Source organism: Zonotrichia albicollis, chromosome 2 (assembly GCF_047830755.1).
Source record: "Zonotrichia albicollis isolate bZonAlb1 chromosome 2, bZonAlb1.hap1, whole genome shotgun sequence".
NCBI classification, from domain to species: domain Eukaryota; kingdom Metazoa; phylum Chordata; class Aves; order Passeriformes; family Passerellidae; genus Zonotrichia; species Zonotrichia albicollis.
In genome coordinates this window covers 114,152,972-114,167,368 of record NC_133820.1, presented here as the reverse complement: position 1 = coordinate 114,167,368, position 14,397 = coordinate 114,152,972, and the positions used below count along the sequence as shown (strand labels likewise).

General features: G+C 40.2%; 1 protein-coding gene across 1 annotated transcript in view; it reads right to left on the bottom strand.

Moving 5' to 3' along the window:
* The window catches only part of IMPG2 (interphotoreceptor matrix proteoglycan 2), a 58,422-nt gene extending 45,376 nt beyond the window's left edge, over positions 1-13,046 (bottom strand). The window contains exons 1-2 of the mRNA XM_026793543.2: positions 11,167-13,046; positions 9,546-9,791 (exon numbers count right to left, since the gene is read on the bottom strand). Coding sequence (XP_026649344.2) covers positions 9,546-9,791; positions 11,167-11,239 — 319 coding nt within the window. The 5' untranslated portion in view covers positions 11,240-13,046. The remainder of the gene's footprint in view (positions 1-9,545; positions 9,792-11,166) is intronic.
* Positions 13,047-14,397: the final 1,351 nt, after the last annotated feature.

Sequence of the window (14,397 nt, the reverse complement as noted above, 5' to 3'; positions counted from 1 at the left end):
GGGATTTCTGGCTCCTGCTGGAGTACTAATAAGCTTCCTGAAGAAGAATAGCATCTATAATATTCTTTCTACTATCTCACTTGTAAGAGCTAGGCATCCAGGAAAAGACTGAAGTCTGGTTTCAAATCCAGAAGCCTACACTAAGGAATATCACTTGCTCAGATTTCTTTTGGTGGCACTCGTATCCTACATACCTTTCACTCCAGGTGCCACATTGTGCAGCAAAAATCCTGCAATGAGATTACTCCCTGTGGTTGGGGTAAATCCTCAGCAGACTCTCAGCAACCACTGAAGCCACAGCAATAGCTTGTAAATACATTTCTGGGACGCTGTCTAATCCTAGAGTTTTCAAATACCAACAGGCAAAGGACTGGCTTTCCAGTTGCAAGTAATTGAAGATAATTTTCCTTAATGCTCTTAAACAAGTTTAAAATAAATGTGATGAGACAGTGTCTTGCCTGAATACAAGCTGCTCCCATATAAACAGTTGTTCCAATCGGCTCCCAATAGATTAAGGATTTTCTGAGTGTCCTTTCATTTGGAATTAGAAACCCCACTGAATTCCAGCAGCAAAGGCTTTGTGCCATCTGTGGGCTCCAAGCCCATTAATTAGACCTAAGCTGTCAACACAGCCATGTATTCTGCAAAAGGAGGAAATGAGATGGGGATAAGGAGTCACATTTTGTCCTCTCTAGCCCCTCCTATCTAGCTGCTTCCACGGAGGTGAGCAACAAGTTGGACAACACAGGGCAAATTCCTTCTGTATTCTCTTCCATCCCCACAGTCAGAATGTGTTAGCTCTGACATACAGGCAGGGATTAAAACCTCCAATCAAACATCTACCACAAGTGCTATTTGAACACTTCTGTCAGCTGTGTCCAGGAAATCACACCCTCAGCCCGGGTGAGCTGCTTGCCAACACAGTCCCCCTGCACCATCTTGGACACACAGTCCATCTTGTCCTGTCTGGTTTATTCCAGCTGGCCAGTTTGTAAAGCAGGGGATTGCTTTGCAGGATAGCAAATCCAGGGCTCAACACAAGAACCATCCTCAGATGTCCTTACCTATGGGTGCTCAAGAGTAAATTAATGGATTGGCTAAGAAAGACTGAAACAAAACTGTTCTCTCTCTTTCTCATAAATATCTTCATTGTTTTACAGTTAGAAGAGAGTTGCCATTTTACACACAGAGAGTGAGCAACACAATTTATTCAGTGGGGTTCAAATCACACACATGTAAAGAAAGAGACAAGCATAATTCTATCTTCCATCTTTCCTTCAGGAATGTCAAAAAGGGAGCCAAATCTCATCTTGACTTGACATGGCCACCCAGGGAACTGAAAAGACACGACCCATCAGTGCATTTAAGTTGGCTAAAAAAGTGTGGTTGACCTTCTTCTAACTTGAAGGTAGAGCCCACCCCGTGATGGGTTTTCAGCTATCTGTAGGTGAGGGAGGTTTTTCAAAGTTTGTCAAATTCTGGAGCACTCCCATAAAGAAAAACTTATTTTTCATTAACTAGATTTTAAGCATTCTGAGACTGCAGAAAAAAGTCGGAGGCATAAAATCAAAATTAAACCGGACTTGACTGGAAGCTTCACATAATAACTATAGCTTACTATTTAAAATAATTCACGGTTTGCTTTCTGTCCTTCCAGAAACTTGCCAGTGTCTGTGTCAAATACATTACCTAGATATGCTGACAATAAATGAAACAACTTTTGGCTAAGATTTAAAATAGCAACTCCTTCTCACCTAAACAGAAAATGAAACAAAATGAGAGGCAGGGGGACCAAAAAGTTGACCACCAAGCTTTTCAACTAGAAATGCTACTCTGATTTTGAATTATAGAGATTTTAAAGGAGATAGAGAATGGGAAAAAAATTGCTGCATGAGAGCTTATAATAAATTGCCATGAGCCCACTTATTCAGAGTTATGATTGAAGCTGCCAGGCAGGTTTTGCATTATGATCTTTCCAGGATTTAGTTTTTGAAGACCAGCTACAAAATCTAAAAAAAAAAAAAAAACAAAGCAGGCAGTCCTGCTAGAAGACCTGCTGAGCAGACCCAGTCTCAGGACTTTAGCTGGTCAGAGTGACCCCGAGATATGTTAGAAAGTCTCTTTTCCCAGCACGGTGATCGAAGAAGGAGTCAGAGCTCTTAATTTCTCTGTCTCAAGGTTGTTTATTGTTTCTCATCTATAAAATTATTTCTCCTGGCCTGTCAAGGCCTGCTCAGCAAGACAGTCAGAGGCACTCTGTTATACTAAAAATTACGTGTACACTATTTACAATAACTTCCCAATACCTATCACCTATGTTAGACAGTGAGCTTCTACTCTAAACCAATCTGTAAGTGCCATCATCACAGCAGAAGATGGAGGCCAAGAAGAAGGAGGAGAAAGGCTGGACATGCCCAGATTCCTCCATCTTGCCCCCTGAACTCCCATTCTAAAAACCCCAAAAATCTATTTTTCACCCTGTGGCAAATTCACTATGATTCTACTTAAACTGTCATGGCTCGCAGATCCTCATATAAGGTTGGTAATTTGTTCCATGGGTCAAGATCAAAGGCATAGGGCTCTTGGGCTCTCTGAGCCCCCTGGCAGGGGTCTTGGCAATCCAGGACAGCCAGAGGGATGTCCTGAATTCCAACAACCCAGCAGCCCTGCCACTGCCACCTGAAGGGCAGCTCAGCCCTCGGGCCATGTGCGAAGAGCTGCTCCTCATGCCTGGATCTCACTCCAGACTTTCACTGGGCTGCTACAGGGGCACAGATATGTGGGACAGCATTAGCCACACCAGGCCCTGGAGGAGACAGGATTTGTGGTGAGGCCTCTAATCCCCAGCAAACAATACTGATTAAAAGCATCATAACATCGAGATCAATCTTTTAAGGCAGTGAGCTAAGAGTCTTGAAGCTACACGTGAGTGTGAAGGTAAGCTACCCTGGAAAATTGTTTCCTTCATTCCATGGCTGCAGTAATAAATAACTTGTATTTTTAAGTTAATTGACCTCTCAGCTACCTTGCAGTTTTCCTCCAAAGAGTTCAAATGTTAAAAAAAGAATGAAGGCTTATGAGAAGAGAAGCTCCCTGCTACAAGGGCTGTGAGCAGGTCCAGCTGACTACAGGAAAAGGAATTGTTATGCTGAAGACATGTAACTGACTGGCACAATAAACCAGAATTCAAACCAAGAATGCAAATCACACAGCTTGGTTGCAGTTTGTCTCCAAAATATATTTTGCATGCATATACTACATTTTCCATGTACTTTATCCTAAAAAACCTCACAAGTTAGAAGTCACTTAACTCATCACTGAGATAATCATCCTCAATGTGAAAGAAGGGCTAGGAAAAAATTAAAAGATGGGCACATTTGGTCCATGCCCTTGTTCAAGGTTCTACTGAGCCAAGTGTCACAGGCCCTTGAAGTAAGCAATGTCTTAACCTTTAAAGGCCATATTGGGTTTCAAAGGATGCTTTAGAAAGCCAGACATGTCATAAGACAATTCCAATGGAACTGTATATCAGCATATCTGCTTCAAAAGCAGAAAAGCCCAGCCCTTGGGAGCTTATCTACTTCAAATACAGTGTCTGTGCTCAAGTAATACTCAAAACTAATAGCAAATATCCTGAAAACCTTAAGATAATTTTGTTTCAAACCAAAAAATCCTCATAGGCAGACACAAGCTCTTTTCAGTCCTACTAATCTACAGAAATGAGTGAAAAACAGTTTATTTGAAGCTTCCTTTCCTAGAGGCATGGTCACTGTTTTCAAAACCTCCAGCTAAGATCTATGATGTGATTAGACGACCTTTATCTTGCTCTGAAATTCTCCAGTCTGGCTACCCCTCATGCACCTGGGTAGGACACAGCATCCTTGTGGCTCAGGCTGCACCACTGGGGATGCATTTATCTCTCCAAGGAGAGAGAATTAGCCTATTACACCCAGTCTGTGCTCAGGGATTTCTGAGGTTAACAGAGGGGGCACCACATGACAGCACTGAGCACCCTGTAGGGGGTAGGGTGGCTTTCTGGCCATTTGTGTAAGTGGGCAGTGCTGGAGCTTAATCCCAATTAAATCTCATTAGTGCTTCTTAAGAGTTGAATCGTCTGTGGTAGCTAGGAGCACTGAATCAGGCTAAATATTCTATTTTGAGGCAACGTGAGACCAACTCCCCATCCTCTCTAACAATTTCTGCACAACTGAACAGCTTAATTGCAGAGGGGTTTGATGAAGAATGCAGTCACAGGGACAGACACCTCCTAAGAGGTCATTGCTGCAAAGGCTTTGTTAATATTTGTTAAACAAATTAACACACACATGCAGAGAAATCACTCATCTATTGCTGGAATGCTGCTGTGTATGGCCTGTAACACAAGGCCTGCAACCCTTAAACAATACACAAAACAAACAAGGGGTTTAAATTGAGAAAAGATTTGAATGCAAAATAGTTAATTCACATCAACGATTTTAGATTTGAACACTCACATACTAAACTCTAGCACATAAATTATTCTCATCAATAATATTTCAGTAAAAACTAAGGAGTGTCCTTGATGGGAAAAGGCAAGTTTCTTAGAAGCATGTGACAGTATCTGAAAATTCAAATGTAGAGGAGATGGACCTTTTACAAATAAACTTCAGAAATTCATTGCTGAGTATGAGGTACATGTAATATGTGCCAGGGATGCAGGGGAAACAGGGAAAAAAGGCTCACTCAGACAGATTCTTTATTTAATGTATAGTTTTTAGCCAGGTACTTTTCATGACTTTTGGCTCTTTGCTTTCAACATTATTAGCAAGATCTGAATAACTTGTAACATTATGACTTCAGCATCAAATTGAAACTTTACTCTTAACTATGTTCATGTGCAGAAAATAACACCATTATTTTTAATACTTCAGCAAACAGATTTTAAGGGACCAAAGAAAGGGGGAAATGAGCAGGCATAGTGCTATGCCAAATCTAGGGATCACATTCATGCATAGAATTTAATTCCCTAGAAACCAGAATTCTTTCCAAAGTTCAAAAATATCCATGTGTCTCATCAGCTACAGCTCACTGCAATATCATCTATTTCCTTTAAAAGGAAATAGTCTTTAAAAGCTATCCTTAGATGTTTGGCTTATCTGAAGCTCTGGATGACAAGAACAGCTCTGCAGAGAGACTATCTGATCTACTCATGTGAAAAGATCAGTGCCCACAAAAAAAAAAAAATACTCACAACATACACTGATAGTTTAAGACAGAAGTTCACAGTAGGGTAAAATTGTAAAGACAATTTAGGAAGGTAGCCACCAGAGTAATTACATCTCAGAGGTGGCAAAGAAGCATATTACCCTGAGCCGTGGTGATAAAATCCAGCAGCCCAATTAAGAGGCATGGGATAGCATGGCTTGTACTGCTTACCCATCTTGTAATCCTTATATTGTTTCTGTTTTACATGCTAATTCAACTACTACAATCCTCTACCAACAACTTACCCAACAGAGAATGGACAAATTCACTGAATTGTGCACATAAGGTAACTGGTCACAAAAGGCTTGGTCTGAGTGGGCGTGCCTGTTTTTTCCGTAATAAATTTTATTTGTCTATTGCTCAGGCTACCATTTCCCTGACAGCAGTAAAGAACATCAGACCAGACACTAACATGTACAGCCCATTCACTTTCTGAAATCACACTATTAGATTTCCACAACTTTTTTTTTGTAGAATTTCCAGCTGCCATTGGACACACTTTGTTTGTCACAACAGTCTAGCAATGAACCAACCACCATTACATTTACATGACTCTTCCATCAGCAACCATAATGTTACACCATTTAAAAGGACATCACTCAAAAACACTCTAAGACCCAGCCTACAGGCTTACAGTACCCAGTCTGTAAAACATTTATGACTGATTTCCATCCCCACATTCCAAAAAATGAAATACAAAGTCAGTCAACGGCACCAACCTCATTAGATAGCTACAAGAGATACAGAGACAGGGCAGTACAGAGACAATCATAATCCAGGATTCATCTCAAAAGAGTGAAATAGCATCATCTGCTACTGCAAAACTCTGTTTGGATTGTAGGAATAAAGCAGCACTTCAGAAATTTGTCTTGTAGACTGCAAGTGTAGAAAAGCAAGTACAACCCACCCCATTCCAAGCTGCTGTTTGTGAATACCACAAGTAATAAAACAACCACCAATAATCATATCATTAATTAGACTTTCATATGTTGAAGTGTGATACAGCTGTTTTAGAAAATATTGGTTTTTCTCCAGATCCCTGTATTTTGTTGCACTTTGATATTTTTAATGGTTTAATATGTATTTATCATATTCTTCATCTTCATCTTTTTAAGGCTCAAAAAATCCATATGTTGTAGCCAGAAAAAAAAAAAAAGAAAAAAACCTGTACACTGTTAAGCCTACAGCAATAGGACAGAAGCACTTCCTTGAAGCCCATGACAGGAATGTTCATCTCTCAGTCTCTGATACTTAGAGAGGCTTTTTCCAGTGAGCAAATGTACATAAAGCATAAAGCTATAGGAGGTACAGACAGATAATTATATTCCCACCTGTTTTCTTCTAAGGTAGACACAGATAGAACAGACAATCTGGATAATCAGCACATGCAAACCTTTTCTTATTTTCTAACAAGCTCTTTCATCACAATTCAATCTGCCTTTCCTTCCAACATAGTGGCATGGTACTGCTGGCAGTACAGCAAAACCAAGGAAAGAATAGACTGGATTAGAGCCATCCTTTCCAGAGAAAGTAAATATTGATATTGAAGTCTTTTCTTACTTCAACATATACAGAATTTTTAAAAAATTCTAAAAATACACACTGCGATTGAAAAATCAGCAGGTTCTGTATACATTTATATTTATTTCCTTCTGGGGTAAGATGTTTTCCTACTGACCCAGAGTAGGTGATCTCTGAGTGTTAAACAGTGACTATACTTTTTCCTAGGATTATTTTGTTGACAGTGGACTGTGGCTATCTGGATGGCTACTAAAATCTTTGCACATAATTCAGTAACACTGAATTCAGACATCATCAAACCTGCTTCATCACTCCACTCTTCGGCTGGACAAAGGAGAGAAAACTTAACAAAAGTCTCGTGGGTTGAGATAATGACAGTGAGAGATCACTCACCACATTCTGTCAGACAGGCTCAACTTGGGGATATTCCTTGAATTTGTTACCAATCAAATCTGAGCAGGACACAGAGAAATGAAACCAAATCATGAAACACCTTGCCCTCACCCCTCCCTTCTTTCCAGGCTTATCTTCACTCCTGATTTTCTCTAACTCCTCACCTACAGTGGTGCAGGGGAATGGGGGAGTGGGGCTGTGGTCAGTTCATCACTGCAGTCTCTGCCACTACTTCCCCCTCAGGGGGAGGACTCCTCACACTCTTCCCCTGCTCCAGTGTGAGGCCTCTCCCATGGGAAACAGTTCTTTCCTAACTTCTCAAATATCATTTCTTTCCATGGGCTGCAGTTCCTCACAGGCTGCTCCAGCATGGGTTCCTCCCATGGGGTCACAAGTCCTGCCAGCAAACCTGCGCCAGTGTGGGCTCCTCTCTCTGTGGAGCCACAGCTCCTGCCAAATGCCTGCTCCAGTGTGGGCTTCCCATGGGGTGCCAGCCTCCTTTGGGCATCCCCCTGCTGTGGCATGGGGTCCTGCGTGGGCTGCAGGTGGATCTCTGCAGTTCCCTTGACTGCGCCACAGGCTGCAGGGGAACCCCTGCTCTGGCACCTGCAGCACCTCCTCCTTCACTCACTTTGGTGTCTGCAAAGCTCTTTCTCTCTTTTATTTTCACTCTTCTCTTTCAACTGCAAATGCTGCTGTGCAACTTTTTCCTTCTCAAATATATTAACCCAGAGGTGCAACCACTTTTGCTGATGGGATTGGCCTTGACCAGCAGAGCCGGTTGTCCCTGGCTCTCTTGGTATAGGGGAAGCTTCTGGCAGCTTCTCAGGGAAGCCACCCTTGTAGCCCTCTGCTACCAAAGTTTTGCCACACAAACCCAATTCACAGCACATGAACTCTCATGACCTCAGGAGCCTACTCAGGACATAATTAGACACCACCCAACATTCCTGGAGCAGCAGCTGCTGCTGACAGAATGACAATGACAAGTTGCTTGAACCAGACCTTGTGTGACTTGCTGCTAATTAGTCATCTCTATCATTTTCAGAGATCTTTTTCAAAAGTTTTAATTTAAAAGCACTAATGGTAATCACAGCCTCTCTGCTCAAGAAAACCTTGTGGATTGTGAAAGCTGTTAAATCCAGTGAGGAAACAGATGGACTAGGTGGATTTTTGGTTCAGCCTAGGATTATTAAGACCTAAATATACTTTTGCAACCTAATTTACAGATTTCTTTCTTCTTTATTATCACTCACACCCTTGCTTAGTTGGTATTGCCCTAATGTACCCCTACCACAGAAAACTGAGAGGCGACTGCAGTTAAAGCCCATGGTATGTATGGATCATTTGGAACATACAAAGAATGGTTGAGTCCTCCTGGGTGGAAATAAGAAACTGGCAAAGCCTGTCAAACCATTAGCATCATCATCAGTGTCAACATCCCTTGCAAGCTGGGCACAATTCATACTTGAATGAGGCTGTAAAACCCCATATAACTCCACTTTGTTCTCCAAATACATTGCTTATGTTTATTTTTATGCACACACTGGGCAACTCCTGGCTGTCAGTGTTTTTCACTTGTCTAAGTAAATAAACTCGCACCAGTGAGAGTTTCTCTATAGGCAATCAAATCTCATCAAACATGATTCTCTGAACACCCTTCCTTCTACTCTGACAGCAGCTCTGTCATTTTGCCAGTTTTGTACAGACACATTAAGATAACTACAAATTGTTTGAATTCTATGATACAAAGAGCAGAAAGTGCTGCATGACTGTGATGCCCCATTCCAATGCAGTCACACAGAAAGGTTTGAAACACATCATGTTACTGTAATATTTCATCAAGTGAAAGATGTTAGCAGGAATATGGTAGCTCTGCAGAGAAAGCTGTGCCCCACCAACTTCCATATCTGAAAAGAAAGGTTGCTTGTCCATTATAGTACAGCCTGACACACAGAGATTGCACACTCTGTACAACCAGCCATAGCCAAAAGGCACATGGCTGAAGTGCCAGTGTCTCAGACTTAACTTTTCTGATTGGCCCCACAAAGACTTCTGCTGGCACTTTAGGAACACTGAATAAACCAAACAAACTCTGTAATTTAGCAGACTCTCTATTTTTCTTAGCATTCAAATTGTTCTGAGAAAGGATTATTTTAGTAAACAATGCAGTTTCAGGGAGAGAGAGTTCTTATGATACACGAGTGTAGACAGATAGTGGTAGGGTTTTAGCCCAGAACAGCTATCATAAGCAAGATTATCACAGAAAAATAAGTTTCGCCACTAATAATGTATTTCTTATGGCCTGGTATGTATTATGTTTAAAAGTTTGAGAAATTGTTTAATAGGTGAATGTTCTTTATCAATTAGCCATGAGATGTACTTACCTCTGAGCCTGAAATACTTGAGATGGTTGGCAATAGCCTGCTCAACAGATTCATCAGGGCAGATCTTAACTCCACTGGGAAAGAGAATGGATCGCTTCCTCCGTAGCTGCACGTGCCTGTGGAACTGCTCAGCATCCATGATCCCATGAGGCTTTTCCAAGCCAGGAGGCAGAGAAGGGTTTGCCAACTGCAAGTCACTGAGCTGAGGGGCTGGTGAAACATCTTTAGCCTGTCCTCCTCCTGCAGCTGTGAAATTAAAACCACACAAATTTCTCAGATGAGATAATGATGCAACCATCCCTATCTTCATGCCACTTCTGTGGTCTCTGAAGGAGACTGCTGTGCTTTTTTCTGTTAACAGAACCTGTCCCTGACTGTGATGTTATAAACAACCTTAAGCTCTTTACAATACCCCATCAAATGGTAAAATAGCATAAGTCTCTAACCCTTTGAATTCTAATGCCTTGTGTTTAACTTTCCATCTGCCATTAGGCTTAAGGCAATGGGACTATATTTGTGAACAAATATGTGTTTGGAAGCTTTCAGGGCTTTTCAAAAGTAAAAGAAACAATTGAGAAATAATCCTACTCCATACTTTCTTGTCATAACTGATTTTTATACCTTGCAAAAAGAAAGCTGCTTGAATTGACACTTAAACTTCATCAGTAGAGACAGGTCTCCACTCTACTACAGAAGGGGGAGAAAAAGAGGAATAAAAGGCCTCATCAGCTTTATGATGGGGTTTTTTGGTGGTGGTTTTTTTGGTTTGGGTTTTTGGTTTGTTTTTTTTGTTTGTTTGTTTTTTGTGTGCACATGTGTTTTGTTTTTAATTCCTTCTTATATTAGATGTTCCACATCATTCCAGAGGAAATTTGAGGAAACAGCTGAGGTAAGAACATGTATATTGAGATTTAGTCTGACAGTCTAATTTTCCACCCTTAAAAGTCAGTTGATCTGAAATTATTTTGCTCAATTTCTTTCACTTTTTCCTGGAAAACATGCCTGAAAAACAATCACAACCAATCATTTATTAGAGAAGGAATAGTAATAACTCTATGGCATTTGTCATCCAATAGATTATGTGTTTATTCTGCAGCTTCATAGTCGGTAGACCTTTGACTTTTATGACTGAAAAATGAAAGGCATGGTTATTTTGATGGTATAATAATAATCCCCTCTAATGCAGAAGATCACCAGATAGTACAGCAGATGTAGAAAGAACATCAAAAAACATCTCTAAGGCAAACCCCCAACCTTTACCCAAACTGACACATACTCAGTGCCCACATTCAGAAGGCAGAATCTTACTTTTTAAGATTTAATACAAAATTAATAAAGGAAAAAGAAAAGTGAAAAGATTACCAGCATTTAAGATCTCAAAGTTGAAAAAAATTGCCTCCTATTGCTAATTCTACACTCAAGGCAAGACAAACGTGCAGTTATGCCACCTGGAAATCAGTCTAAGTATTCCATATTTACACTGCTATCACAGCACAGATTTGACCAAACATTTTTCTGTATTAGCCCCCTTTGTTACAATTAAATCAGAGAGGTGTTTCTAATTCTATCCAAGCCATAGCTAATTTTGTAAACAAGAACATAAGAAAAATGTCTGCATTACCTGCAACTGTTTGAAGATCTGTGTTAATCATTCCCGGAAGGCAAAGGAAGATTTTCCACATGAAGCCAAACATATTTATTTGTGTAAAAAAATATATATATAAAAAGAAAAATAATCCCAATTCCTTTTAGCAAAAGAGCTGTTGTCTTTACCGTAGCCTTGACCCAACCAAGAGCATTGCACTTCTTGAAAACGTCTTGATGTCACATATTGTTATCTTTGGAGAAAGCATTAGGTAAAAAAAGTCAACCAATACATCCTGGCTCTGCTCTTTTCAAAGACACTTTTCTGCTTTAGTGAAGAAACAAGAAAAGGTGATTGAAGTAGACTCCTTGGAGCTAGCAGATGGACTGACACAATTTTTTAATTTTAATCTGGCCAGCTAAGCTCTTTACCAGGGCTTGTCATACCATTAACAGACAGTCCAAACAAGGACAGCACCTTTCACATTTAATTAACCACGCTTCTTCATTGGCCTTTCAATTTCTGCTCTTTTTAAAAATCCTGCTGGCCACAAAACATCATGGGGAGCACACTAATCTCCAGTAGAAAGTCTCATGTGTTTTGTCTTCTGCTTGTACAAATATAAACACATACATAAATACATTACTCCTTAAGCAGCACTGTATATGTAAACACTGAGGCTACCTCTCAGTGGGACTGTTTCCTCTGGTTACAGGGCTGCTGTCAAGTCTGTGCTAAAGGAGAAAGTCTTGTGCTGTTCCACCACTATCCCCTGCACCCCAAAAGCAGTGCTTCCTCCAAACATAAAGCCAGGGCAAGTCATGACCCTTTCATTTCTGTTCAGGTATTACCTGACATGAGCAGCAGCAAGAATTGATTACAGATAGCTGATGATCAGCAAAGGAAACTACAGAAAGGACAGAGCACAGAAAAACAGCAGCACTCTCAGTTCCCATCCAGGGTCAGCTCACTGTGGAAACGTGTATGGAAGCTGCCCTGCAATGGCAGACTGCATTCAGACCCCCAGGAAATCTCCTTCAGGGCTGTCTTCTGCATGGTGTTATTCAGGAGTTCCTGGTTACTGTGAACAAACTCCTGGTTTGGCTATAGTGACTATTTTTGGTAGTGGTTTTGTATAAGTATTTCAAAGCTGGATTCCCAGGTGTCTGCCTGCAAAGCTTTTACACAGAGCTCCTTAGGCAGTACAATGCTCACTTCTCTCTTCTAGCTGCTCTACTGAACTGCCAGCAATTCACATATCAGGAATTATCAGCAGTATTACACATACAACACTCACAGGAATCAAATGAAATGACCTTTGTTTTTATGCTCTGTCTCTGACATCTAACAGACTCTAGCTGATATTTTTCAAAACAGCATACTTTCTTTGGTTCTCCCCTCTCCATCCCAAAATTATTTAATTACACTTAAAGTTTAACCACTGAGCTGCTTGAACACCCCCAGTTTTCTTAGAATCAGACATTTTGGATCTATCAAACCATCACTGCAGAGGTGGTCTGGCTCTGCCAAGCTCACCATGATGCTGGCAGCACTGTGCTGGAGCTATACACGGAACAACACAGAGACAACACTGCACTGGTGCCCAGACACTGTTCCACAGCCCTATTCAGCATGTCTGGGTAGAGACAGCAATTTCTGAGCCAGCTTGGGTATCTTTACTGTGACCCTGGATCCAACACAGAGCAGCTTTATGTTTTAATCCTCTGTAGAAACTCATGCTTTCAAAGTCATGAATGCTTTGGCTTGCATTACCCTGCACAAATGCAATTGGATCAAGGTTAGAAATGTTACACACACTTACAAAGGTAAAAGCTATCCACACACTTACAAAGGTAAAAGCTATCTTACCTCCAGAACACTTGACAACTAATCTCTTTACAGAACACACATACTTCAGTAAAAATATGAATCCCAGTTAAAAGTTTTCTTGGAGAGTTTTTTAGATTAACAGTATTGTTGTTTCTTTCATCAACAAAGTACTCAAGGGTACTCAGAATGTGAAGAGTATAAAAACAATTGTCAAAATTTGTTTTCTATGGTATGGTTAAGTCAGTTTCTGTGAAATAAAATATTTTAAAATTGTAAATTCAGTTTTATTAATATTAGTTTGCTATTGATTTTATATTCAAGTGATTTCAGCCCTGAAATGTAGACTTGCAACAGCTGAAAATCTCCTACATTTATTATAGCAAAAGGTATATATAAAAACATAATCTTTTAAAGTTTCTTAAAATAAGCAAAACAACTCTTGCATTAGATTTCCAAAATAGTTGTGGAAAATTAACTCCTTCCTTGGTTTGACAAGTCTTTACAGTAACACTTTGTATCAGAAAACAGAAAATTCTTCATTTTCAGTGTCCAAGTTGCATCTCTTCAAAAGTATTCCAGCAAAGCACTCTTGCTGAATGAGAAAAAAAGGGAAGTGTAATTCTAGTGACACAACACACCAAGTCATCCCAGTACCTCCCAAAATAAAGACAGTTTTCTGACAGTTTGCATTTCTGAGAAGAAACATGTATTTTCATATAGCAAATGGGATTAGCTGAATTACAGATCTCTACAGAGCAGTGCTCACTGAAATACTGCTACAGCACACAGACCATTTTAAATAATGTCCCTGTTTTTCAAATGCAATTTATTAAAAAAAGCTGAATCCACCTTTAACTAAAAAAAGTCAAATAAAGGATTACGTTACTGAAAATGCCTCTAATAAAGAGCCACACCATGGCCTATAGCCACTATCTCCAAACTCATGAGATTCTTACTATGCAGAATCTAAATTGTCTCCCTGACTGTACAAAAAAGATGGCTTTATGGCCTTTGACAGGATTCACCAACAAAATTCCCAGTCAGTTTAGCAGAGACAATTAGATTAGACAAAACCTGTTCACTTGTTCAGTTTCTGTGGTTGCTGTGGCCAAGCATTGAACATTGTCACTTTTTGCTTGTGCTCTGGCAAACACCTCCCAGGAATAAACAAATTCTGAGGCTGGTTAAACTTCCAGCTGATGAAATTCAGCCCACCATAGCCTGTGGTACTGCCACCCCTTCCATCATACAGAATCATAAAGAATTAGGAATTGAGATCAACCAAATTAATCTTACACTGATCAATGCTGTCCATATAATGTAAACCTATTCCCAGCATTCCTCCTTTTCTCAACTGCTGACCAGAAATCTCTTACCTTGTTGAACAGTCAAAGGTGATCCCAGTGTCTGTGCTTCTCTTTGAACTTCAATTTCCAT